The 27,326-nt window shown below is 43.6% G+C and overlaps 2 protein-coding genes across 4 annotated transcripts in view; one reads left to right on the forward strand and one right to left on the reverse strand.

Annotated features, from left to right (window-relative positions):
* The window catches only part of RUVBL1 (RuvB like AAA ATPase 1), a 34,626-nt gene extending 30,368 nt beyond the window's left edge, over nt 1–4,258 (reverse strand). The window contains exons 1-2 of one of the 2 annotated variants that reach the window (XM_008159385.3): nt 4,027–4,258; nt 769–855 (exon numbers count right to left, since the gene is read on the reverse strand). In XM_008159385.3, the coding sequence (XP_008157607.1) occupies nt 769–855; nt 4,027–4,167 (228 nt within the window). In that variant the 5' untranslated portion in view covers nt 4,168–4,258. Of the gene's footprint in view, nt 1–768; nt 856–3,702; nt 3,948–4,026 lie in introns of those variants that run through there. The other variant, XM_054724334.1, reaches the window with a different exon arrangement.
* Nucleotides 4,259–12,640: 8,382 nt separating this feature from the next.
* EEFSEC (eukaryotic elongation factor, selenocysteine-tRNA specific) overlaps nt 12,641–27,326 on the forward strand; it is a 238,360-nt gene continuing 223,674 nt past the window's right edge. For both annotated transcript variants that reach the window (XM_008159374.3, XM_054724344.1), the window contains exon 1: nt 12,641–13,012. In XM_008159374.3, the coding sequence (XP_008157596.1) occupies nt 12,694–13,012 (319 nt within the window). In that variant the 5' untranslated portion in view covers nt 12,641–12,693. The remainder of the gene's footprint in view (nt 13,013–27,326) is intronic.

Here is a 27,326-nt window from a genome sequence, read left to right on the forward strand (position 1 = left end):
TCCTTTCAAAGAACCAGGGCTGAATGGGGACTCTGGGGTGTTTCAAATATCTAGCCAGTCCCTTTACAGATTCCAACAAGCCATACTGCCTCCTCTGACTGAAAGGCCCCTTTCTTCCCTGCAAAGCCAATTTTCTCCCCACTCTGCAGGGCAAATGTCAAGATCACCCCTTCCAGTTTTACCAGCCCTCAGTGCTGCCTCCTACTCAACTTCCAGCTGCATTTAAGATCAATCAATACCATGCAGCTTAGTGTTCAACTAAAGCATTTTGTGCTGTCATGGTTTCCTCTCTCTGCCCTGAAAGCCCCTTGAAGATAAAAATCGTGTCTCCAATTCCTATATTCTAGCCCCCCTTCCGCCCCCCGCCGCATCTCTCACACAGCCAGAGGAGTACTGGATAAAGTTAGCATTCAGAAAAATGCTTGCTGAGTGGTTTTCTTCCCTCCTCAAGTAAGATGTCACTGTGACGATTTTACGAAGCCCTAGGCAAACAGAAATGTATTTCTAAAGCAAAGGAGCCTCGAACGAGATAGGAGACAAATTCTAGAGACAATGAGACCCCTCCACGGACTTCATTCTCTCTTCTCTGGAGGTAGTCCAGGATAATCTGGATTTTAGAAACTCAATTGTATTATTGCACATTGGTTTTAAAGAACATACATTGACCAATTTAGCTAAACAAAGACTAGTTAAGACAAAAAATTAATTTGGCTTAGACACTAAGTTCATTCTCTTGGGTAGATTAAAAAAATGAGAGAAAATGAGTACCTTGCCAGTTCCAGGAGGTCCTGCCAACAAGACAGCTCTTCCAGCCATTTTCTTGCTTTTGATTAATTCTACTATCACGCCACATGCCTAGACACCACAATGGAAATAATAAATCAGTATTAAAATGTTCCGCGAGGGGAAAAGTCCAGTCTCTGGCCCAAACAATTCACATACTCATTCAACTAACACTGAGTGCCAATACACTGCAGGCACTGTTCTAGGTGCTGGAGGCAGTGGAGGGCAAGACAGAAAAGCCCTGTGCTCATGGAGCTCCTATTCCAGTGGCAGAGACCATCACAAAAACATTGCAGAAGATCACTACCATGAAGAACAAAGGGTAATGACGGAGCCAGTGTCTGAGGCACAGGTTAGTTTGGAAAGAGTGATCTGGGAAGGCCTCTTTGATGACAATATATTTGATACACTGCAAAGTTCTAGGCATATCTGGGCAGGAGTCAGTGTTGCATTCAAAGGAAACAGCATGCCCACGGGACAGAAAGGCTACAGTGACCAAAGTACAGGGAATAAGGAGCATGGGTAGATGAGGTTGAAGAGGCAGGCAGGGGCCAGAACTCAGAACAGAATTTTAGTGTCCACATTAAAGTTTGGATCTTATACTACTTGTAATGGGAAGCTTCTGAGAAGGTCTTCGGCTATGTGTCATGTTACGATGATTTGTTTTTAAAAGATTTTGATGGCTGCTGTGTAGAGAATAGACAGTAGGAGTGCAAATGGGAGCAGTGACATTTAGCCTGGGGACCAGACATAGACTCCAGGAGCCCACACACGTCCTGAAACTGAAAATTAAATTGGAAACAAAATTATGCTTATGTGTTCACATGTGCATTTTTTGATTCACAGCTTTCATCAGATTCCCTAATTAACTCACTAAGGGTTAAGAATCAATGACATACACTACTAGTTGGTATCAGTTAACTATCCCAGGATCCTGCAAAAAATGCTGGTGAGGTTAAACCTGTGGCATCATAAGATTCACTGAATGCCTTTCAAATTCACAAGATCAAATTTCTTGCCTTAGCTTTACCAGCCCTCAGTGCTGCCTCCTACTCACTACTGTACACTATTGACAGGGTCTTGTGAATACATCTTACCTTCTGTACCACTATTCCCCATAGACTGTGGAGAGTATCTTGGTACCACACTTAAGACAGCCCCTCAAAACTGTGGGTTCAAGAAATGCATGTAGATGTACTATATTCCACTTGTGATTCACCTGGAAAAGCACAGTGCTCTTAATATAGCCTAGAAGCTATTCTTCAGATGCTGCATCTCTAAAAGATAACAGAACCATTATGGTCTTTCTATAGAGCCTTATGTCATAATCCTCAGCATTAAAAGTCTTTGGGAAACTCAAAAGAGGTAGAAGAGACTTTCCAAACCTTGGATATGTACTCTTATTCACAGACTAGGACCTCTTCCATTTACTCTTCCTCAGTTTAAGTTCCAAGTTCTCTCCAGTAAGGTATGTTCAGTGAATACTAAAATTTACAAAGTAAAAACTGGAAGAGCCTTTAAAAGATACCTAGTTAAACTCTCTCCTTTTTTCAGATGAGGATATTAAGCACCTGCAAGAAGGCTGAAGTGACCAGACGTACAAGGATCTGGTAGCTGAGCTGGGATGCCTATTAATTCAATAAATACTGGACCCCGATAATGAGTATTTAATAATATTACTGGTCTCTATCCTCAGGAAGCTCATAGTTGTACAGAGGCTTACAGCATCAAAGTTAAGAGCATGGATTCTAGATTCAATAGACTTGGGTTTAAACTCTGGCTCTACTACTACCCGTGACCCTGGACCTACCTACCTAACCTCTGTGAACCACAATTTCCTTATCTGACAACAGAGTTCATAATAGCGGCACACATGCTAAAGGATTTAAGGGTAAAGTGTACTATTGTCTGCAACTTACTTTGAAATGCAAAAGTGGATTGGTAGATTGATAAATGAACAGATATATGATAAAGCAACAGAATAAAATGTTAATTGTAGAATTTCGGCACACAGGTATTCACTATATAAGTCTTACAACTTTTTTGTATGTCTGAAAAGTGTCATGGTAAAGTGGGGGAGAGACATTAGGGTGGAGGGGAAAACAAGACAATGGAGATAAAGCTGCTTAGTATAGTGCTTGGCTAACTCAACTAGTGTTAGCTATTTGCAGTAGCAGGTCCTTAGTAAGCAGAAGCTGTATAAAGAGAAATTTGAAAGACACCTTGATCATGTCAATATTGCCTTTTAGAAAAGACAATGCTCAAAAAGGAAGCCAGAGGCTTTTCTTTGGCCCTTTCTATTAGCACAATTAGGCTAGGAGGAAACAATCTTAATCTCATTACTAGGGTTTCTATACCTGCTAAACCACAGCAAGGCCAAGGGGCATGAATTTGACCCTAGAGCACAGCAAACTGACAGGTGGATGTAATGGCATAGACAGTACTAAACTGGGAGTCAGAATGACAGGTAGGTACAAACCCCAGCATTGCCACTGCTAAATTGAGTGGCCAGTGGGTAGGTGAAGTGACCTCTCTCACCCTCATTTTTAATCTGCAAAAATAATAATACAAAGAGCTCAAATAACTGTGATTATAATGTAGGTGAAAGAATTTGACATCACCGCCACTTAAAAAAAAAGTGGATTGAATTGGAATGGTCAAAAGGATGCTGGGAGTGTAGGTCAAACAGATTGCTCCTCCCTGTAACTCTCACTTCCCTCCTTCAGCTCCCAGGCCCTGGGAATCACAGTAAGCTTTTTAAGGTTGGTCACTCCCCTACTTTAAAATACTCATAGCATTGGCAACAATCCAAATTTCTTATCATAGCCGGCAAAGCCCCGCAGGAAGTGGCCCCAACAAAATATGATAATTATTTTCTTATACTGGTTTACTAGTAAATGTTTATCGTCTGTCTCTTACCACACTAAAATGAAAGCTCCATGAGAGCAGAGACCTGATTTATCTTGCTCCCCGCTGGATCCCCGCGAACAGAGCATGGCGGGGAGGGGGGGGGGGGTCGGTTCACTCAAGATTTGTGGTCAAGGAGGTGAAGTAAGCAGTCAACCTCCCCAGTGGGGTCATCACCTGCTCCGCTGGACCGCCCCACTCCCGTCCCAGCGAGGTGGTCCTCGCCGCCCCCATAGTCAATTTCCACTGCCCCGAGGAAACTTCAGCGGGACACCCCGGCTCCTCGCCACGGCGGCCCTGCTCAGCGCCCCAACCCCCGGCCGCCCGCCAGCCCACCTCTCGCGCGTTCTCCTGGCCCACGAGCCCGGAGGCCGCCTGCTTGGCCAAGCCGCTCTCGTCCAGCCCCAGCCCCTTCACGTGGCTGTGGGAGGCGATGCGCTGCGTCTTCGTGGTGCTCTTTACTTCCTCGATCTTCATCTTGTACCGGTCGGGAGCCGAGACCAGCGTGGGAAACCAAGAGCGAGTAACCCACGCCCGGAACACCGGTTACCATGCGGCCGTAACTAAGCGGTTGGTCAGGGCCCGCCTTGTTCGGCGCTCTATTGGCGGAGGCGGAAACGCCTTCGCTCTTCATTGGCTCGTGGCTGGCCCCGCCCCACCTACTTCCGTCTGTGTTCACGGATTTCCATTCCCCACACCCGGTGTTCGGGCGGGGTAGAGACGCCCGTGCAACACAGACCGGCCAGCCAAGCCTGGGGTTTGGTCTGGGGCTGAAGCATTGCCTGGAGGTCGGGGTCATAATCGTGCCATCCTATACATTTCGTATTGGAACGTCCTGTGCTTCAGCGAAGCTCAGGTAATTACCTCCGTTTGGATTTGGAGAAACAAGTTTAGAGTTCAAGCTTTGACTTTTGCTTCGTTTTCTGACTTCCACACTTTTGTGTCTCCCTAGGGAGTCCCAACGCAGCCAGCCAATCACTCCCACCTTGCAACCCGGTAATCGAACCCATGACCTCCTGGTTCAGGGTTGACACTCAACCACTGAGTCACACCGGCCAGGCTGGAAGTCATGCAGTTTTGCTGCATGTATTTTACACACTGGAAATTAAGGGACGTGGTAGTGGTTTCTGTCAGTGAATGGGACCTTTGGCATTTTTAGAGCCTGAAAAAGCAGAAGCAAGGCCTTGGAAAGCTGAGGTTACTGGTGGCCTATGATTCATTAACCCTATAATTATCACCTCTAGGTCACTCCAAAAGATCACTTAACATTTCATTGACTTATTCCTGGTCATTCAGAGGTGAATAGTAATCCTTTTACCCTGTGGAGGGGGGAGTCTTTCATCCAGTAGTCAAAGTGAGGCACTCTGAGGAACTTCTTTGTATATTATCCAGTTAGGAGAAAAGGCCACTATACATTTATTATTTTAAGCCCCAAACTTTGGCACAAAGTAAAGAGAAAAGTTTCCTTTCAGCCAAATAAGGAGGTGGTAGGATGACTTTGGAGCCCAGAGGAATCCATAGGAGCACTTGGTCCAGTGGTTTTCAAACCACATTTCCTAGAGTTGTCGAATTCTTTCATGGCCAGTATGAATGGGGGAGGGGGACGGCTGAGAGTATAGGATACTAATTCCAAGCCCCTACCTTCCTTTCCACCAAAGCTCTTCCATTTTTTTTTACTGCTAAAGAACAGTTCAGCTGAAACCGGTTTGGCTCAGTGGATAGAGCGTCGGCCTGTGGACTGGGGGGTCCCGGGTTCGATTCCGGTCGGGGGCACGTGCCTTGGTTGCGGGCACATCCCCAGTGGGGGTTGTGCAGGAGGCAGCTGATCGATGTTTCTCTCTCATCGATGTTTCTACTCTCTGTCTCTCTCCCTTCCTCTCTGTGAGAAATCAATAAAATATATTTTTTAAAAAGACATTCTAAAAGTAATAGGCTTTAAAAAAAAAAAGAACAGTTCAAAAATCACTGATCTGGCCCTAGTTGGTTTGTCTCAGTGGATAGAGCGTCAACCTGCAGACTAAAGGGTTCTGGGTTTGATTCCAGTGGGGGGCACAGACCCAGGTTGCCGGCTTGATCCCTAGTGGGGGGTGTGCAAGAGGCAACCAATCAATTATTCTCTCTCATCATTAATGTTTCTATCTCTCTCTCCCTCTCCCTTCCTCTCTAAAATCAATTTAAAAAAAATTTAAAAATCACCAATCTGGCTTAGCATTCTCACTTTACAGGTAAGGAAATTGAGGCCCTAAAAGGGGATGGGAATTGTCCAATGTCACAAGTTGATCAATTGCCTGACAAGAGTCCCAGACCCCAGATCTGGGGTGCAAAGAAGCTGGACCTTGGCGGCCAGTTTGGCTCCATGGTTGAGCATCAACCTATGAACCAGGGGGTCACGATTTGATTCCCGGTCAGGGCACATGCCTGAGTTGCGGGCTTGATCCCATGTGGGGTGTGCAGGAGGCAGCCAATTAATGATTCTCTCTCAGCATTGATGTTTCTATCTTTCCCTCTCTTCTTCTCTGAAATCAATAAAAAAAAAAAGAAGAAGAAGAAGAAGAAGAAGAAGAAGAAGAAGAAAAGAAGAAGAAGAAGAAGAAGAAGAAAAAGAAGCTGGACCTGGTTGCAGATCCAGACAGTGCCTTTTATTTAGACAGATGTCTATATGGTGGGCCAGTGTCTGAGATACACAAGCTGAATGAAGGGCAGGTGAGGCCTGCAGTAGTGGACATGGGTTATTTTGCCTACCCAGAATCCAACCAACTTCCTCTGGCTCTCATCACTAATTTTTTTAGAGACCCACACACTTTGAGTCTAAGTGGTTTGGATGGGTTGACCCCACCCTACAGGATTGTTTCAGGGATGGACGCAGAACCCTGGCCTATCAACGTATCCCATCCTCCTGGACATGGAGATTGGTTTGAGAATGTGAGTGGGCAATCCAATAACAGTCCTGACACTTTCATGTTTTATATTTTTTATATATTGGTTCATGGGTGTCCAAGTGATCTTTGCTACTTCATGAGAAGACTCTGCCTGAAAATGGAACCAACACAGAGGAGGAAAGCTGATAAGAGATTCCTGATGAAATCCTTTGCATTCCCTTATCCAGCCTTGCCCACTTGCAATGTAATATGACACTGAAATTGGGGCTTAAAATAGTTTGAGTTAGGTTTTTACCTGTTAGTACTGAAAATCCATATTAGTTGAATGGTGCATATACAAGTAATGGTGTGGACTGCTACATTCCAGGGCTGTGCTGTGTGAAAATCCCAGGACTGCCAACTCTCTCACTCCCATGACCCTTGCTCTTTAACCACCAATCCATCCATCCTTCTTTTCTCCAGTCCAAGTAAGTTCATTTCAGCCGCGTGGTTTCCAACCCTTTGTTCCCTCCTGGACTTGACTTCTTTCACACCTGACCTTTGAACCCACAATCCTAGGTCAAGCCTATCTCTGCCTTCACTGCCTCATGAAGGATGCTGTGTATGTCAGCAGGTAGTTATTCAATAGCCCATTATACCGTTATGGTCTCCAGCTTGAGCTGAGCACTCAGAGCTGCCCAAATAATAATGAAGTGTTTTTTAGTTAGGATATTCCCACACATACTAGTACCTTCTATCCCCTGGTCCAAGATGGCTGCTTTAGCTTCTCCTAAAAGGCTATGTTTGAACAGCAAGGAGAAAAGGGGTAAGGGAAGGTATGCTCCTTACATTTAACCTTGACCTCAAGTTGCACCATCACTTCTACTTATATCCCAATGGTCAGACTTAATCAAATAGCTGCAAGGGAGTCTGGGAAATGTAGTCTTTAGCTGAAAAGATATATGCCCCATTGAAAATTCTTTTCCTGTGTAAAAAGAGGGAGAAGCTAGATTGGGAAACAATTCTTAACTCTATCCTAAACTTCTATTTGCCAAGCACTGCTGGATTATTCTTGTATACTGATTTAAGTACAGACATGATCTTCCTCCTAGTCAAGGTAACTCTACTAACTGGCTTTCAGATAACAATCTGGGCCCCACTTCATCTCTCAGAGGCCTCAATACACCCATTACCCTCCTTTTCTTGTATTTCATCTATTCTCCCTGATAATTCCCCACATGATATAAACATACTAAATTGTTTCCATCTTAAAACACATTATATTCAATGATGAAACACTGAATTTTTTTCTTCCTAAGATCAGGAACAAGACAAGGATGCCTGCTTTTGCCACTACTATTTAACATAGTAGTGGAAGTTCTAGCCAGAACAATTAGGCAAGAAAAAAATGAAATAAAGGCACCCAAATTGGAAAGCAAGAAGTCAAACTATCTCTCTTCTTAGATAACATAAAATTTTAAATTTATCTTTATTGTTGAAAGTATTACAGATGTTCCCTTACTTTCCCCATTGACCCTTCCACCCTGCACCTGTTCTCCCAGCCTGACCCCCTGCTGCCCCAGGTTCTACAAGCTGTCCACATTTCTGGGTTCATGATCTTACATCTTCGAAAAGAGGAATGGCTAATAGAGTCTTTCTCCTGATGTCATTTCTCTGGTTCTGACCCTCCTGCCTTCCTCTTATAAGGACCCTTGTGATTATATTGTAACCAAATGACCAATGGGTCTGGGCTGCCTGTCACTACTTGAGCCAATTAAGCAGAGACAGGGTTGAATCAAATATGAGTGTTTATTCCAATAATGCTGGCTGTATGGAATAGCAGCAGGTCATCCACAAAAAATCTGCTCTCCAGCCCCCATAAGCCAGCTGCTTATATTGGGTAGGACAAAGATTACCTGGTGAAGTAGGCAAAAGGAATAAGAATGGGTTTGCAAAATGGGTTTTACAGGCACTGGGAAGTAGGCAATTCGTGCTGGGACAGTACTCCATTGTTTGGGCAATCTTTCCATGATAATAGGCAGTTCTTGATTGGATTCCAAGGTTGACTCCTAGGTCCAAGGTTGACTGCCAGATACAACTCCCAGCCAGATTAGAATGCCCTTTCTTTAATCAGAACAAAGCAATCACAGTTAACAGAGCATGATTAATATTTATTATAACTATAGCTAGTTCCCAATATTCTATTTTTGCCCCTAACATTATCAGGCTCACAGGATAGTCTATCTCCCCATCTTAAGATCCTTCACTATGGTGGACAATGAAATTAGGTCTCAAAAGAACTGTTGGTCCAGAAGGAAACTCACTACAGACTGATTCATTTGCCTGCCAGCATAACTATTATTGCTCGTCTCACATTCAGTTCTTATAAGTATATCTCTAGTGACACATGAACTCGCTCATCTAGGGGAAATGATGAACAACATAGACTGATGAACAAGAACAGAACCAGAAACAAGGAGGCATCAATCGGACTATCGGGCCTCAGAGGGAAGATAGGGGAGAGTGGGGGGAGGGGGGAGAGATCAACCAAAGGACTTGTGTGCATGCATATGAGCCTAACCAATGGTTAAGTTCAACAGGGGGTTGGGGCATCCGTGGGGAGGGGTGTGGGATGGGAATGGGGGGATGAGGACAAATATGTGACACCTTAATCAATAAAGAAATTAAAAAAAAAAAAGAAAAAGATTCTTCATTGAATCACACCTACAAAGTCCCCTTTACTATGTTGGGTATCATGCTCACAAGTGCCAGGATACGGACATCTTTGAAGGGCTTTTATTCTGCCATGGCCAGGCTCCCCTCCTGGGATTCCATTACAACCCCAACTGATTTACCCAGGTTTTAATCCAGTATCAGAGGGCACACTTTTGTATTGCTTGCTCTGGACAAAATTCCAGGTTTTTCTCCCATTGTGCTAACTTGGGTTACATGCTCACTACCAGTCCAATTGTCAAGGCTGGTGGAATGGATCTGAGTCTCAGGCTCACGCTTGGAGCTATAGTGGGGTCAACACCCACAGTGACCCAGAGGAAAGGAAGTGAGATATCTCCTAGGAGAATCAAGGGGTCTTACAGAAGAAGGCGGAGTGGATGCTGACCATTACAGACCATAATGATCTTGCAAAATATGGTTATATCCACGTGGAGATGGAAGAAATGGTGAGTTACACAGTTACCATGGGGGTAGGGCCATGATTTGAACCTTCATGATGGAACCAGTTCCTTACAGGACATCATCTTTCTCATCCTGTGACTAAGGTGGCATTAGCAGCTCTGTTTAGTGCTGGGAATGCCATGAAACATGGCTGGTGGCTTGGGTAACAATCTCATCCCAGGTTATTATGGGACATATGGAGGAAGTTAATGGTTAACACAATCACTGGCAAGGTAGATACCCTCAGAGAAAAGGGAAATTTCCATTTCACTCCTAAAAGAATCTTTAAAGGCAAAGCTCAAATCAAAGAGCAAAGTATAATAACTTCCTCTGGGTAAATTTATAATTAATCCTGGATTAATTGGCTTTAATGAAATTGAATTAATTACTAGCTGTTTATAAAGAACTTTGAACTACGTGAGTACAAAATGGCATTAAAGAAACAGAAAGGAACCAGCATCACATTAAGAACAAATCCCAAATAATCACAGTTCTGCAGACTGTTTCCTGTCAGTCATTTCCCAGGGACTGTGCACAGCCTGTGGGACTGTGTGACCCGGGAGTCTGCTATAGAGGAGGTATTTTTGAGCTAGAGGTTTGGGAGTGAGTACTCTCAAGGAAGAGTTATGGAACATTTGCATGTGCTAGTTCCCAGCTATCAAAGATGTGCAAGGCCCTGGCCAGTGTGGCTCAGTTGCCTGGGGTGAGGGTGGGGGGCGTGCAGGAGGCAGCCAATTGAAGTTTCCCTCAAAAACGTTGATGTTTTTCTCTCTCTCTTCCTCTTTCTCTAAAAAAATCAATTAAAAAATCTTTTAAAAAATGTGTAAAGGATCCTCAGCCTACAGACTAGGGGGAGAGCATCAGAGCCCCAGTCAAGCAAACTTGACTCAGTGTAGTAGATGCCAGGATAGAGACAAAAGACACAAATGAAGGAGAGTGATGTGACCTGGATTTTCCTGGCAACAGCACTGTTTCAATAGGGAGTCCCCCCTTTCCTTCTGGCTCTTGGAGTGAGCTTATGACTTATGCCTGGCTAGGGAGAGCATTGTATTTCTCTGCTTAGTGCTGGGGCACAGGACTTCATCGAAGACAATGACTTGAACTGGACATCATGTGCAGTTGCTGAGGTTGCAAGCTTGGAGGTACTGACAGCTATCTTGTCACCATGAGGAGAGAGCCTGCCTAGGGATGAAAGCAACCTAGAGGAGGGAGGAACAGAGACATAGAAACAAAGTTGGTGCCATTGTGTCATCATCTGAGCCCTGGCTGAGGCTCTGGGTTATCACAAATTAAGCTGCTCTAAACGCTCATGCATTGGTTTCTGTGTGAACATGTCTTCATTTTACTTGGCTCAATACCTAGAAGTAGGAATGCTGGGTCAATTTTATAAGAAACTGCTGAACTATTTTCCAGAGTGGCTGTGACTTTTTCCATCCCCCCCCCCCCCCCGCAATTTAAGAGTTGTTTTGTTTTAATTTTAACCTTTCTAATAGGTGTATAGTGGTAGCTCACTGTGATTTCAATGTACTGAAATCATTTTTCTGCATCAGCTTGGCTCTCCTATGGCCTATTCTCCATATAGAAACCAGAGCAATGCTTTTTACACATACGATAAGTGAAGGTGTAAACCAATGATAGTCTGTCCGTACAATCCTATATAATAAAAGGGTAATAGGCAAATTGACCCTAATGGTGGAATAACCAGAACGACTGCTCGACCAGTCACTATGAGGCGCACTGACCACCTCTTGGTCCCTTGCCCTGGCCGGCAGGCTTTGAATGGGGTGGGGGGTGGGGGGGGGTGGCGGCGGGGAGCAGGGCTGGCTGCGGGCAGCCGGGAAAGATGGCCCTAATAGCAGGCCAGGCCTAGGGACTGTACCCGCACACGGATTTCATGTGCCAGGCCTCTAGTGGAATAATAAACAGCGGTAAAAAGAAGTATGCACTGCAGTTACAGGCAATAACGTGGGTGAATCTCAGATGCACTAAGTGAAAGAAGCTGGACTCAAAAGGCTATCCATTGTATGCTCCTATTTACATCATGTCCTGGGAAAGGCAAAGCTTGTAGGGGTAGAGAACATAGGTCAGTGGCTTCCAGGGTTTAAAGGTGTGGAAGTGTTTGATCACAGAGGGGTTTCTTGGAGGGTTGTGGAACTGTTTTGTATCCTGATTTTGGTGGTGGTTACATGACTGTAGATTTGCCAATGCGCATAGAACCATACACCAGAAAGAATCAATTTTATTGTTGCAGTTATCCAGGTAAGAGATGATGGCTTGGACCAAGTGCTAACAGTGCAGGTGGTGAGATGTGGTTGCATTCTAAGGGTAAAACCAATGGGATTGGTTGATGAATTGGATGTGGGATATAAAAGGAAGAGAGGACTCATGGATTGAGCCAGGTTTACTGCCTGAGGAACTGAGAATGTAGTTCTCATTAAATGTGATGGGGGCTGCTGGTGGAGTGAGGACACTAAGTTTGAGATACCTATTAGACATTCAAGTTGTATGTATAAGCCTGCAGTTAAGAGAAGTCTGGTTAGAGATATCCATTTAAAAGTCGATGTCTCTTACAGCCAAGAGAGAGGAAAGATCACCAGGGAGTGAGTGAGTTAGTGAGGAAGAAAGAAGGCCGAGCCCTGGGTCCAGGGTTCTGATTCTCTGTGTATTCTATGCTGTTCTAGCTTTGCAGTGGATGGCAGGATGGATTCCCCAATCTCAGGTTCCTCCAAGCTTTAGGTGGGAGGAGCCAGGTGAGCAGCACTGGATTCGGCGACTTCGGTGGAGTCCCGTCCTGGGGCACCCTCCTTCTGCGCTGTGTCTGGCGGTGCCCTTAGGTGCCCGGAAGGCGGAAACTTCGGGGCCGGAACTGGAATGTCTGTCGCGCGGGTGACGGAGGGGACAGCTTAAAGGATCGGACTGCAGCGGCGGCCGCGGGAGGGGCGAACCGGCTGGTGTTCAGGGTGGCGGCGGCATGGCAGGGGTGCGGGTAAACGTGAACGTGGGCGTGCTGGGCCACATTGACAGTGGCAAGACGGCGCTGGCGCGGGCGCTGAGCACCACGGCCTCTACCGCCGCCTTCGACAAGCAGCCGCAGAGCCGCGAGCGCGGCATCACGCTCGACCTGGGCTTCTCGTGCTTCTCGGTGCCGCTGCCCGCGCGCCTGCGATCGGCGCTGCCCACGTCCTACCCCGCGGCGCCGGAGACCGGGCCTGAGCCTGGCGAGCCGCAGCTTCAGGTCACGCTGGTCGACTGCCCCGGGCACGCCTCCCTCATCCGGACCATCATTGGCGGTGAGCGCGGGCCGGGGACGGGAGCCGGGCTCGCGGACGCTGGGCGGAGCGGCCGGGCTCCGCTGCCTGGCGAGGGAGATCACCTCGCTCAGTAGGTGGGGCCAGCGAGGCTCCGAGAGGCGGACGGGACTTGCCCAAGGCCCCGCCCGGAGCTTGACTTGGAAGCTTTTCCCACCCAGCACAACTGAGCAGGAAGGTGCTTTCCTTAAAAAAAGAAAAAAAAAAGTTTTTGATTTTTCAAAAAGTCAAGATGTGTTTGTAATATACGAACAAACTGAGAAAACTGAAAAGAGTACAAAAGTTATATACGTAAAAAATGTCACCAAAAGGTCTCCACTCACCTGTCCTTTGGTCGCCCTGTTCCCATTCCCAGAGTCAACACTGTTCCCAGTTTCTTGTGTATCATTTCAGAAAAACTCATATAAAGACAAGCATATCTGTGTATACCTATATCCCCCTCCTTATTTTTCTTCTTCCTTTTTTTTTTTTTTTAACAAATTGGTAACAACATATACACTATTTTACTCTAAGGGTTCCATATCTGTACATATAAAGCTACATCATTCTTTTAAAGGTCTCATAAAACTCCATTGTATACTTGCACCAACATTTCTTAACTCTCTCTCCTTTTTTTTTTTTTTTTTTTTTTACAAAGGTGGAAATTTATTGAAAACAAGTACAGACTCCCATGTGGGGAGGGGGAAAGAGTCCCTTCTTAACTATCTCTTAATGATGGATATTTATTCGTTTTAAGTTTTTGCTAATGATGCTTCAGTGAATTTTCTAGAACAGAAATCTTTGATGGGTGTGCTGTGCTAGTATATGTAGGATAAGCTCCTAGAACTGAACTGGCTGTGGCAAAGGGCATGTGTATATATATTTTTAATATTTTATTTATTTCAGAGAGGAAGGGAGAGGAAGAGATAGAAATATCAATGATGAGAGCGAATGATTGATCAGTTGCCTTCTGCCTGATTGGGGATCAAGCCCGCAACCTGGGCATATGCCCCGACTGGGATTTGAACTGTGACCTCCTGGTTCCTAGGTTGACGCTCAACCACTGAGCCACTGCTGGGCCAGATGATTATTTTTTATTGAACATGTTTAACCCGCGGTTCTACAAAAACAGCATCTTCAGAGATTTATTAAAAGGGATGAAAAACAGTGACATAGGCATAGATTTGAAATATATCAAGGCATAGATTTGGCTCAGTGGCTGAGTGTCGACTTATGAGTCAGGAGGTCACGGTTTGACTCCCGGTCAGGGCACATGCCCAGCTTTTAGAGGACTCGATCCCTAGTGAGGGTCATGTGGGAGGCAGCAGATCAGTGATTCTCTCTCATCATTGATGTTTCTATCTCTCCCTCTCTGAAATCAATAAAAACATAAAAAAAAGAAATCAAAGAATTTTGAAAAGTTCTATGTGGGGAGGAGGATGAGCAGAGCCAGAGCAGGTTCCTAGCTGTCACCACTTGGCTCATCAGTGGCATCTTGAAAATCTTACAGAGCATGTCTTTCTCCTGGGACCCTCCTAGCAGCTGTTTTGCTGGTACCATAGGGCCAGGCAGGCAAGGGATGAAGGGAGTTTCTAGAAGTATGTTCTCAGGAGTATTGATTGGATCAGTCGGTGCAAATCCCAACTTGTCTTCCACATGGACTCTGACATGAGCCTAACGTGGTCTGTCTTGGGCTGATGATTTTATTGGCCTGGTGGCGGATGGCCTAATTGGTCCATGGGCATGATGAGTGTGTTAGGTGCTTTCATCATTGTTACTGCTTAACGGTTCCATGCTGTAGGCAGTCTGAGATACTAGTAACTTCCCCATTTTATAGTAGAGGAAATGGAGGCTCAAAGAAGAGAGGGGATCTGCCCAAGATCATGCTGCCTAAAGTCTGCTACTCAAGCCATATATATATTTCAGTCATCAGATGAATATAAAGGGGCATGTGACCTCTACCCTTTTCTCCTCCCCTTGTAACTGAATTCTGTTTGGTCACATCCAAATATATTTTAAGGCATGTACTCTGAGTCAGTCTAGGTTGGAAGTGGAAGAGACAGATTTTAAAAAGAGAGAGAGAGAGAAGGCAAATTCTTAGTCTTTTTTTTTTAATTTTTTTAAAAAATATATTTTATTGATTTTTTACAGAGAGGAAGAGAGAGGGATAGAGAGTTAGAAACATCGATCAGCTGCCTCCTGCACACCCCCTACTGGGGATGTGCCCACAACCAAGGTACATGCCCCTGACCGGAATCGAACCTGGGACCCTTGAGTCCGCAGGCCGACGCTCTATCCACTGAGCCAAACCGGTTTCGGCTCTTAGTCTTTTTTAGTATATAATGTAAAACGGTGAAGGATGTACTTTTGGAGTCAGAACTGGGCTTGGGGCCTGCCTTTCACTCTTACGAACGGTATGACTTTTGAATCTAATTCTGGACCTTCCAAACACTGGCAGATAGTAGTAACTACAAAGCTCTTTATTGGCATTGCTTTTCTGGCATGTTTGCCACTTTCTGGGCAAACCCTACAAAAAGTGTGGTGGTTACCATTTAGCAGTTGAGGTAATTGGGATTTAGGAATGTTGCTAATAAGTGGCATAGCCCAGATGTGCTTCACTGCAAAGCTTTCCCCACGCTTCCTCAGACCACTTTATACTGCCACTGCCCCCTTCTAACTTATACATTTATAGAGAAGCTTTTGATAGGACACAAATGTTTCAGATACTGCCCTGATTCTACGTAAGCAATGCCCCAAGAATTAGGCAATCTTGGTCTAGATTATAACATAGAAGAAAAGAAGAGGAATTTTTCTCTTATAGGTACATTGTGACTCTTTATTTTTCTCTCACCTCCTGAGTGAGACTTTCCTATTCTTGTTATAGGCATTAAAATGTGACCTGAGTACATGGGAATGGTGAGACCGTGGCTGCTAGTATTTATCCTTAAATAGGTCAGATTCCCACCCTCCTTTCCAGGGAAATGAGAAAACGGAGTTTTTTCTTTTGAGGGGAAGGATGCTCACATTTGAGGTCCTACTCTGACCCAGGCCCATTGCCAAGAATTTGATTGTATGCAACAACCTCAAGTGGTGGGCATGTAGTGGGAATATTAGTCCTGTTTTTCAGATGAGGAAACTGAAGCTTGGAAAGTAAAATACCCTGGGCTGATGTTGGAACCTGACTATGCTGCCCTTAACCTGGATCTGGTCAATATCTTTAGTTATCCTCATGATCCACAAGGCCATGGATATCTTTGCCTTCTTGAAATGTCTCTAGAGGCCAAATCCTGGCTTGTGGCAGCTGGACTCTTACAGTTCTGGACTTTGTTCTTCCTCTCCTAACCACTTGCACTCTTCCTCTCTCTAATTCATTCTCCACATAATAGACAGTGTACTCCTCTTACAAATGATCATCAGATCTTGCCAGCCCTCGGCTTCTAGACTTTCCAGTGGCTTCTTATTGTGCTTAGAGTAAAAGCCAGCTTCCTTTTTATAGCCCACAGGAAGAGACCCTCTTTATGGTCAGGCCTTTGCTTTCCAACGAGCCTCATCCCTTCCTTCCCCTACCTTCAGCCACACTGGCTTCATTTCTACTTATTGAATGGGCCGGTCTTTGCACCTGCTGTTCCCTCTGTTTAGTCATCTGGCTCCCCATCATTTATGTCTCAGTTTGAATGTCACTTCAGAGAGGCCTCCTCTGATCTACGTATCTAAAGTGTCTCCACCTCTCTTCTCATATTTTCTCGTGTCCATATTTTGTTTCCATATAGCCCTTTTCATTTTCTGATATTCTTCATCTTTTTACTTGTTAATTGTCTCTTTCCTCCAGTGTATTCTCACTTTTTGGTCCAGAGCCTGGGGCATAGTAGGCACTTGGTAAGTTCCAAGTGAATGAACCTGTGTACCAGCTCCTGGGCTAGCTGGTTATAGTGAGCAGAAAGCAGTCAGTATGAAGTAGGTACATAATGCATGCTGATTCTTTTGCCTTCCTCTAGGAGCTGACAACAGAGCCAGGGAGAGGGCACTGTTCCATGTGCAGAGTGACCTATTGAGCTCTTTGCACATAGGACAAAAGCAGGAATAACTTAATTTGCTGGGGGCAGGGGTGGGGGAGGCATGATAGGGAAAGAAGAGCTTTCCTGGTAGAGAAAATACCTGGACAGGGCTCTGAGGCTTAAATCTGCTGTCTTGTTTGCTTAGAATCAGAGATAACAGCTAGCATTTAGGTGCAGCTGGAAATCAGCTTGGTGTGTAGGGAGGTGTGCCGAAGATGAAAATAAAATGTTGATGGGCCAGATCCCTAATCTAAGTGTTGGGCTTAGATTAGGCCCTTAGTTTAGATTTCTCCTAAGGGTACTGGAAGGCTTTTAAAGCAGGTTTGTGACATGTTCAGGCCCAAACTTTAGAAAGGCAAGATCCATGGGCAGGGACTCCTACTGCCACAAGGCACTGCACCTATACCTGGGATTGCTGGAAGATTGGGCTTTTGTTAGTGTTCCCGGCCTGTGTGAATGGTTTAGACCCCTTGCTGAATACATTATTCTCAGTAGAAGGAAATTAGAACTATTGTCTGAGTTCCATGATGATATCTCTGAAATTTAATGTATCGTAAAGCTGGCTCTCTTTAATCCTGTTGCTCCCCTAAATACTTTCATGTACAAAAAGAATTATTTCTTAACTTAGAGAAAATTGGGTTTTATCTCCTTAATCTATGTGGCCATAGATAAAACTCCTAAGTGGTGCTATGGGGTTAATAACAACAGTAGTACTTCCCATTTATTTAATGCTACCCTCATGTTTTGTTTTTTGTTTGTTTACCTTCACAGCAATTGTGTGAGGTAAGAGATATTCCAATTTTACAGATGAAGAAGCAGAGGCTCAGAGAGATCAGGAAACACAATTCATAAATGGCAGAGCTGTTTGAATTGTTGATCTGACCACACAGCCTATCCTCGGGCATTCTCAATGTGAATGACAAAGTGCCTATCCTCTCCAGTCCCCTATAGCGGTGTTTCAGGGCAGCATTTTTCTCTCATCCATTTTGAGTATAAACCTTTCAGGGTTAGAACTTCGAAAAGATTCAGTAATGTATGTTTTAAAGACTTGGGTGGGGATGAGGGACTTGGACCCATCCTTAATCTAACTCTGGCAGGAAAGAGGAGAGCTGAAAAATGCTGGTATATTGGTTTGGCAATTTATAGTCCTCCAGTGGCTGCTAGGATTAACAGTGTATTGTCTCCTGGTCTTTTGTTCGAGTAGTTAATGAACAGCAGCTCTTCTGCTACCACTTGTTGCCCTGATCTCTTGCCTCCTGTGCCTACCATTTATTTAAGTGGTTCTTCCTGCGTGGCTTGGACCATCTTAGGTCCCCCTGGACACAGCTGACGAAAGCTGCCAAAGCTTTGTAAGTCTAACTCAGGGTTACTCTCTTTGGAGGAAAAACAGTCAGCAGCCCCGGGATTTTTACCTCTGCAGCCCGGGAAAGAGCATTCTTTGTAAAACAAGCTAATTTGCCTTCTGTTTTTCCAGCTTTCTGAGCTCTTGGTGCCAACGTGGAGAAAGTGCTTGTCCCTTTGTCCTGTTTTATCAAGGAGTATGCTTGCAGTCTGTCTGAGGTTCTTTCTTTGGCCCCATGAAACAGGGTGTTTGTGGGTGTTACTGAATGTGTGTTTTTTACCAGATTTAAAAAAAAAATTGATTTTAGAGAAAGGAAGAGAGAGAGAGATTTGTTGTTCCATTTACTTTTGCATTTATTGGTCGATTTTTTATGTACTCTGACTGGGAATGGAACCCTCAACCTTGGCACATTGGGATGACGCTCTAACGAACTGAGCTACCTGGCCAGGGCTCAATCAGATTTTTTATATTAACGTGTGGGCATCTGCACCTAATGCCCAGAAAGCCATACAGGACGAACAGAGATAACAAACTGGGGGCCTAACCATTTGAGATATTTGGATGTTATTCTAATGCAAAACCAACCAACCAAAGGAAAAAATCCTACTTTTGGTTTTTCTTGTCCCTAAGTCTTTTTATGAATCTGTGTAGAAATACATTGTGGTATTCATATATGTTTGCCCTAAAATATTGAGGCATATATATATATATTTATATTTTAATCCTCATCGAGGACATTTTTCCATTGATTTTTAGAGAGAGGGAAAGACAGAGAGAAATATTGATGTGAGAGAAACATATTGATTGGTTGCCTCCTGCATGAGCCCTGAACGCGGGACCCTTCAAGTCTGCAGAATGACGCTCTATCCACTGAGACAAACTGGGTAGGGCTATTGAGGCATATTTAAAGGAGTTGATATAAGTGGAAATGCTTCCTTAACCTTAACTTCTTTAGTTCCTAGAATCTGCCAGGTATAGGTTCCCTGAGCCTTAATGCTCACCCAGGGAAAGTTGCCTTTTATTTTTTTTTATTCTTTGTTGAAAGGTGTGCACCATACCAAAGATTCTCCTCTCTAGTGCCACTTAAATTTTTAAATTTTATTTTATTAATTTTGAGAGAGAGAGAGAGAGAGAGAGAGAAAGAAACATCGATAGGCTGCCTTCTGCACTGAGCCAGCAACCTAGGCATGTGCCCTGACTGGGACCTGAACCAGCAACCTTTCGGGGCCGGAATGACACCCAACCAACTGAGCCACACCAGCTAGGGCCAGTGCCACTTTTGTGATGTTCTCTACTGGTGTCTCTTGTTTTAACTTGCTTAAAGCCTCTTTATGTCCAGATTGGAAATCGGCCTTCCTCAGTGCCAAGTGTACTTCTTTCTATTCATATACAAGTTTTCCTGTTTTGTCTGCTACCTTTTCACTCTCTGACCCCACCTGATCTCCATCCAAGTTGGAGTGCCTTTAGCCATCTCTAGGAGAGTCTCAAGTTGAACTGTGTCTGCAGTACTTTCTCCTGGAGTTGGACAGCGGGTGACTTTACTTCAGTTTCGATGACAGTGTGGGAGTAGCACAATATCAGAGATGCAGCTCTGAGTTTAAATTAATGCAGAATATTTGAACAGGAACCAACAGGAAAGAAAAATGGAAACAGGTAGTCATATTTCATTCTGTTAGGGTACATTTTTCTTCTCATGGGGCTTGCCCTTGAGAACAAAACATATCAAATGTTAAATCAAAGAATATTTTTGTAGTCATGCTAGGAATAGAAAATAATGCAAAGACTTTGCCTTCTTAAGGCAGATATTTTTGCTGGAAGGTTATAATAAAAGTCAGAAGGAAATCATAGCCATAGCTTTTGGTAAAGCTGTAATCATTTAAAATTAATTGTTTTTAAACTTTTCACTTAGCATCTCTTTTGTTTTCTCTCAGCATGTCTCTTGGGTTTTTCTTCAAAGTCAACCCATCCAGGATGGAATATAAGATTTGAACAGGCATCCCAGGAAGCAACTCATAAATTAAGCCCTGGGACATATCTCCATCCCCCTGCTCCCCACCTCCACTCCATGATGGCTGTCATCCTTTGTTGGCTGGAGCCTCAGTTGACCTTGGACTATACTGAATGAAGATGACAGTACAGTATATGCAGCTCTGATGCTTTAGGTAACCCTAAGGCCTCAGTCCTGATGAGGTGCAGCCTGATATTTCTGAGGTGGCCTCAGGGTGGAGCTGGAAGTGGGAATGGGCCCTCACTGGCTGGGCTCCAGTTCTACCTTATGCTTCCACTCCTCTGTTGCAGACTGTCTTCCAACTGTTGTTCCCATTAGCCTCACAAGGGGCATCACAGGACAGAGACATCTGAATTACTTTGTGTGCGCCAGGCACATAGTAGATATTCAATAATGTTTTAAAACATTTTTATTGAGATATAATTCACGTACCATAAATTCACCCACTTTAAGTGTACACTTCAATGTTGTTGTTTTTTTCAGTATATTCACAGCACTGTGTAGCTGTTGCATAGTCTAAGTTGAGAATATTTTCATCACTACAAAAAGAAACCCCAGCCCTAGCCAGTTTGGCTCAGTGGATAGAGTGTTGGCCTGTGGACTGAAGGGTCCTGGCTTTGATTCTGGTCAAGGGCACATTCCCAGGTTGTGGGCTTGATCCCCAGTAGGGGGTGTGCTGGAGGCAGCTGATCCATGATTTTCTCTCTCACCATCATTGATGTTTCTATCTCTCCCTCCCTCTCCCATCCTCTGAAATAAAAATATATTTTTTAACAACAGAACAACAACAAAAAACCCCCAAAGAAACCCCATACCCATTAGCAGTCACTCTCCATTCTCTCCCCCAGGCCTAGGCAAACACTAATCTACTTAATGTCTCTATAGATTTGTCTTTTCTGGACATTTCATATAAATGGAATCATACAATATGTGACCTTTTGTGTCTAGCTTCTTTTACTTAGTGTACTGCTTTCAAGGTTCATTCATGTTGTAGCATGAACTATATATACTTCATTCCTCTTTTGAAAATAATTTTTTATTTTTAATTGTTGTAAAGTATATATTACATAAAATTTACCATCTTAACCATTTTTATGTTTACAATTTGGTGGCATCTATATTTAGAACTCTTTTCATCTTACAAAACTGAAACTCTATACCCATTAAATGATAACTCCCCATTCACCTTACCCCAGCTGTACTTAATTCCTTTTCATGACTGAATAGTATTCCATTATATGGATAGACCACATTTTTGTTTTTGAAATCCATTCATCAGTTGAAGGGCATTTGGATTATTTTCACTTTTTGGCTATTATAAATAATCCTGCTATGAACATTGGTTTACAAGTCTGTGTGGAATGTTTTCATTCTCTTGGGTATAGACCTAGGAGTGGAATTCCTGGCCCATAGGGCAACTCTGTTTCTACTTAAAGAACTGCCAGGATGTTTTCCACAGCAGTTATACCATTGTACTTTCCCACCAGCAATGTATGAGGATTCTAATTTCTCCACATCCTCACCAACACTTGTTATTGGTTTGTCTTTTGGTATCTCATTGCATTTCCTTGATGGCTAGTGATGTTTAGCATGTTTTCATGAGCTTGTTGGCCATTTATATATCTTCTTTATTTTTTTTTAAAATATATTTTTATTGATTTCAGAGAAGAAGAGAGGGAGAGAGAGATAGAAACATCAGTGATGAGAGAGAATCACTGATTGGCTGCCTCCTGCATGCCCCCTATTGGGGATCGAGCCTGCAACCTGGGCATGTGCCCTTGACTGGAATCGAACCTGGGACCCTTTGGTCCATAGGCCGACACTCTACCCACTGAGCCAAACCAGCTAGGGCTATATATCTTCTTTAGAGAACTATCTGCTTAGATCCTTTGCCCATGTTTTAATTAGGTCATTTGGCTTCTTTTAAAAAGTTTATTATTGATGAGAAAGAGAGAGAGAGAAGAGAGAGAGAGAGAAACATCAATGTGAGAGAGAAACATCGAGCGTTGCCTCCCACTCGTGTCCCGACCAGGGACTGGACTGTACCAGGAACCTAGGTATGTGCCCTGACCAGGGAATTGAACCTGCAACTTTTTTGGTGTTAAGGATTTTTAACATTTATGTTCATCAGGGATATTGGCCCATAATTTTCTTTGTAGTGTCTTTACCTGGTTTTGAAATTAGGATAATGCTGGCCTCGTAAAAAGAGCTTGGAAGTCTTGCCTCCTCTTGAATTTTTTGGAATAGTTTGCGGTTGATAGGTGTTAGTTCTTTGAATGGTTAGTAAAACTTGCCTGTAAATCTGTCTGGTTCAAAAATTTTGTTTGCTGGGATTTAAAAAAAAAATTTTTTTATTGATTTTAGAGAGAGAGAAAGGGAGAGGGAAAGAGAGAAACATCAATGAGAGAGAAAAACATTAATCAGCTGCCTCCTATATGCCCCCTACTTGGGTTTGAGCCTGCAACCCTGGCATGTGCCCTGACTGGGAATCAAGCAGGTGAATTCTTGGTGCAACGGGACAACACTTAACCAACTCAGCCACATGGGCTAGGGCTACTGGAAATTTTTAAATTACTCCTTTAACTTCATTAGTTGTTATTGGCCTATTCAGGTTTTCTTATTCCTCCTGATTGAGTTTTGGAAGATTGTATGTTTCTAAGAATTTGTCTATTTCACCCAGATTGTCCAATTTGTTGGCATATACTTGTTTGTAATATTTTTTTTATAATCCTTTGTATTTATTTGGTATCAGTTGTCACTTCATCTCTTTCATTTCTGATTTTATTTATTTGGGTCCTCTCTCTTTGTTTCTTGATGAGTCTGGCTAAAGGATCATCAATCATGTTTATCTTTTTGAAGAACCAGCTCTTGGTTTCATTGATCTTTTCTATTGTGTTTTATTTATTTATTTTTAGTCTCTATGTCATTTATTTCTGCAATGATCTTTATTACTTCCTTCCTTCTACTTCCTCCGGCCTTTACTTGTTGTCTTTCTAATTTTTTTTAGTTGTAGGGTTAGATAATTTATTTGAGCTTTTTTTTTGTTTCTTGAGGTAGGCCTGCAATGCTGTGAACTTCCTTCTCAGGAGTGCTTTTGCTGTGTCCATAGATATTATGTTGTTGTATGTTCATTTCACTTGTTTCCAGGAAGTTTTTTATTTCATTTTTTATCTCATTGGTAACCCATTCATTGTTTAATAACATACTATTTAGTCTCCATGTATTTTAATTTTTTTGAATTGACTTATAGTAGTTGATTTCTAGTTTCATGCCATTGTGATCTGAGAAGGTGTTTGATATGATTTCAATCTTGAACTTGTAAAGGCTTGTTTTGTGTCTTAACATGTGGTCTGTCTTTGAGAATGTTCCATGTACACTTGAGAAGAAGGTATATTCTGCAGCTTTGGGATGAAATATTCTATAAATGTCAATTAAATCCAATTAAGCTTCAAGTGATCCACAGCTTGTGGCTGCCTCCACTGGGCTTAGCTGCCCATGGGAGGGACCACACTGAGCTCCTAGGCAGTTTTTTTTAGCTGCACAGCACCCGAAGGTGGGTCAGCAAACATTCAGACTTTATGGAAGATTGGGTTTAGTTTTTTATTAACAAGTTGTGAAAGTTCTTTTTGCATTCTGGAGACCAGTCCCTTATTCGATATATGATTTGCAAATATTCTGTGGGTTATTTTTACTCAATAATATTTGAGTTAAAGAAATAATTGAGTTGAGTTGAATTAAATAAATACATATTGACAGAATTAAATGTTCTCAACACATTATTTGGCCTGTGGTAGGTGTGTAGCAAGTGCCATTTGCTTGTTTCTGGAAGGCCTGTTGGGTTCTCTCCTGTTCTCTTCCTGGATCTGCCCATTTCTGTCCTTCGTGCCTCACAGGAGATGGTTATCTGACTATTCATCCCTTGGTAGGGTCTCATCCCACATTAGGGTCTTGTCCAGGGTCTGGCCTGCAGATGTTTTGATGACCCATATAACAGTTTAAAAAATTTAAAAAACTCATCACCATTTTAAAGTCAGGATTTCTTATATAACAACCCAGATTCCTGGATTGTCTGGAAATAAGGAGACTCTCGTATCCATGGAGCCATGCTCCAGCCTGTTGGCACTGTCCCAAAGCCGAGTAGAAGGGGTATATGTGCTTCAGAATGCTCTTCTTTCTCTTACATGCCTGGACCCTGGAGGCATTTGGGCTTGTATTCAACCACTTATTCAATGATTCTGCAAACATATATTATGCATTTGTTTGAAAGTGAGGGCAAGTGTCTGTCTTCAAGGAGCTCCTAGTCCTGAGGCTAATGAAGAGCAGGGGCAGTGTCAACAGCCAGTTAAGATAAGATGCAGAGTTGTAAGGGTTTTATGAAAAGGAGCATAAGATGTGCATACCCTAGAAGGGTGGTTTGGAAGTTTCCACGCAGAAAAAAAGAAAGGGCAGAGCTGACCCATGGCACAAACTGAATGGTCAGCAGTATGAGAGTGTACTTGGCCACAGAAGAGGAATAGTCAGTAGCTGCCACTTTGAAGTGTGGGGGAAGTGGGAGGTGAGGCTAGGGCATCAAAGTAATGGGTGAGTGAGAAGGAGGGGCTGTCTTATTGACACTTTGAAGGATGGTTGAGATTTTGCCAGTGGAGAAGATGGGAGGCTTTCCAGGTACAGGACTTGAAGTAGACAAAGATACAGCCAAGATGAAGGAAGGGCTGGAATGTGACGTTCACAGAGGAACCATTAGAGTGTTAGAGCTGCAGAGGCAGGTGTGGCCCAGAGCTCAAGAGTTTGGAGAGCCTCTTGTGTGTGTACTGGCTTTTGAAGAGTCTGAGGAGCGGGCATATGACAAGTAGTCTGGAGGTTGGACATCCCTCTCCCCATTGTGACTGCAGCTTTCAGATCTGCTGGAAGAGGGAGAGGGAGAGTGATACCACTGGCAGAAGGGCACCATCAGGAGGAAAGTGTGGCTCCTGGGGTGTGGATATGGGAGACTGAGTAAAGGCTGAAGAGCCATTTGTCATTCAGAGGGAGCGAAGCGGAATGGACATGTTTAAGAACAGCTCCTGTCTGCTGGATACTGTTCTAGACCCTTGATCATCTCACTGCACCCTGCAATCCAGGCTCTGAGGATGGTGTTTCCCTTCTATATTACATAGCCCATAAAAACAGGCCAGTGGATGGAGCAGGGTTTTAACTCAGTCAGATTTCTGAGCCCCTGATTTGTCCAGGAGCCACTCTTTGACTTTAGCCCCATCCTTGCTGAGGAGTTTATGGATAAGTTAGTTTGTCAAAAATAGATTTCTGTTTCCATTCTCTCCTGGATTATTTGAGTTGTTTTTTGTTAATTGGGTCTTTTATTTTCTTGTGCTGTGTGATTAGGCTTGGCTGCTTTGAAGTGGCCCTAGTTGGGTGGGGAGGGAGCGGGAGGACTTAGTTAACATGGTGATCCTCTCTTGGCAAGAGAAGAAACAAGTTTTACTGTTGAGAGAGAAGTTGACGTTCTCTCTTTTCATATCTCTTGTGTTGTGATGATGCCTCTCTTGTCTTGGGGCCTTTAGGAAGACTGAAATAATTTCCTTTGTCTCTACCCTGCTTCCTGAGGATATTTATTTGGTGGCATGCACAGGTGCTACCTAAAGATAAACCTGAATTATTTTTTAAAAAATTTTTAAAAAAAATTAGGGCTTGGAATTGCTAGCATTGACCTACTTGGCCTCAGGAACCTGCCCTGGCTTCATCCTTTACCACAGATTTATTTGGGTTGCTTAAAGCTCTGGGAGGGTCAATGGCTTGTTCTTGGTCTTCTGACACTGGGACTAAAGCTCTGCCTCCCCAGTTGTATTGTAGTGTGGTGCTTAAAAAATAGCTCTACTTGTGGTCATTTCCAGGTGAATTCCAGGGCTGATGCCATAAGCACCAAAGACCCTCTTGTGTGTGGGTGTGCATGCTCAGTGTTCTCTATTCTCTAAAACGATCCAGGACACATTCAGAGATGATCCTCAGAACTTCTGCTCTAGAGAAAAAAAGACTTTACCTAAGAAGGATTCCATTTTTTGAGCACTTGCTGTTTGATGTCCACAGACAGTAGACCATGGGAAGATTGGGAAGGAAAGCTAGTTTTTGCCAGCACATTGTTTACCATTAGTTTTCAGCATGGTCAAGAGAGGGCTGACAGTACTTTCCAACAGATTTTTTCTGGGAATATTCTGGGTGGCACAGTCTAGTATGGTAGCTGTTAGCTATTGGGGCTATCGAGCACTTGTACTCAGGCTAGCGCAACTGAGGAACTGAAATTTTAATTAATTTAAATATGAATAGGTGATTCTAGACCTAAGTATCTAACTGCTTATTGGGCTGGTTTCCCCACCAGTGAACACCATAGGCCCTCAGACTCCATAACTGTAAGACAACCCTCCTTACTGCCTTACCTTCCCAATGAAATGATATCTCCATTCTTAAAAGTCACAACTTTTTTTTGGTGTGTTTTTTTAAATCTTCATCCTAGGATATTTTCCATTAATTTTAGAGAGAGTGGAAGAGAGAGGGAAAGACAGAGAGAAATATCTATGTGAGAGAAACACTTTGATTGGTTGCCTCCTGCATGTGCCCTGACCAGGGTCTGGGCCAGGGAGGAACCTGCAACTACGGTATGTGCCCTTGACCAGAATGGAACCCTGGACCCTTTGGTCCGCAGGCTGACACTCTATTCACTGAGCCAAGGCAAGGCACAACCTTTGATATGATCCTCAGCATGTCCTCCTTTGCTTTCATATGAATCAGTTACCAGGTCTTGTCCCTCCTGAATATCCTTTAACCTGTTCAGCGTCCCCATCACCACAGCTGCTTCCTTAGAACAGGTCTCTACTAGCTCCTGACTAGATGCATACAACATTTCTTCACAGTCTCTGATTG

Source organism: Eptesicus fuscus, chromosome 12 (genome assembly GCF_027574615.1).
Source record: "Eptesicus fuscus isolate TK198812 chromosome 12, DD_ASM_mEF_20220401, whole genome shotgun sequence".
NCBI lineage: Eukaryota > Metazoa > Chordata > Mammalia > Chiroptera > Vespertilionidae > Eptesicus > Eptesicus fuscus.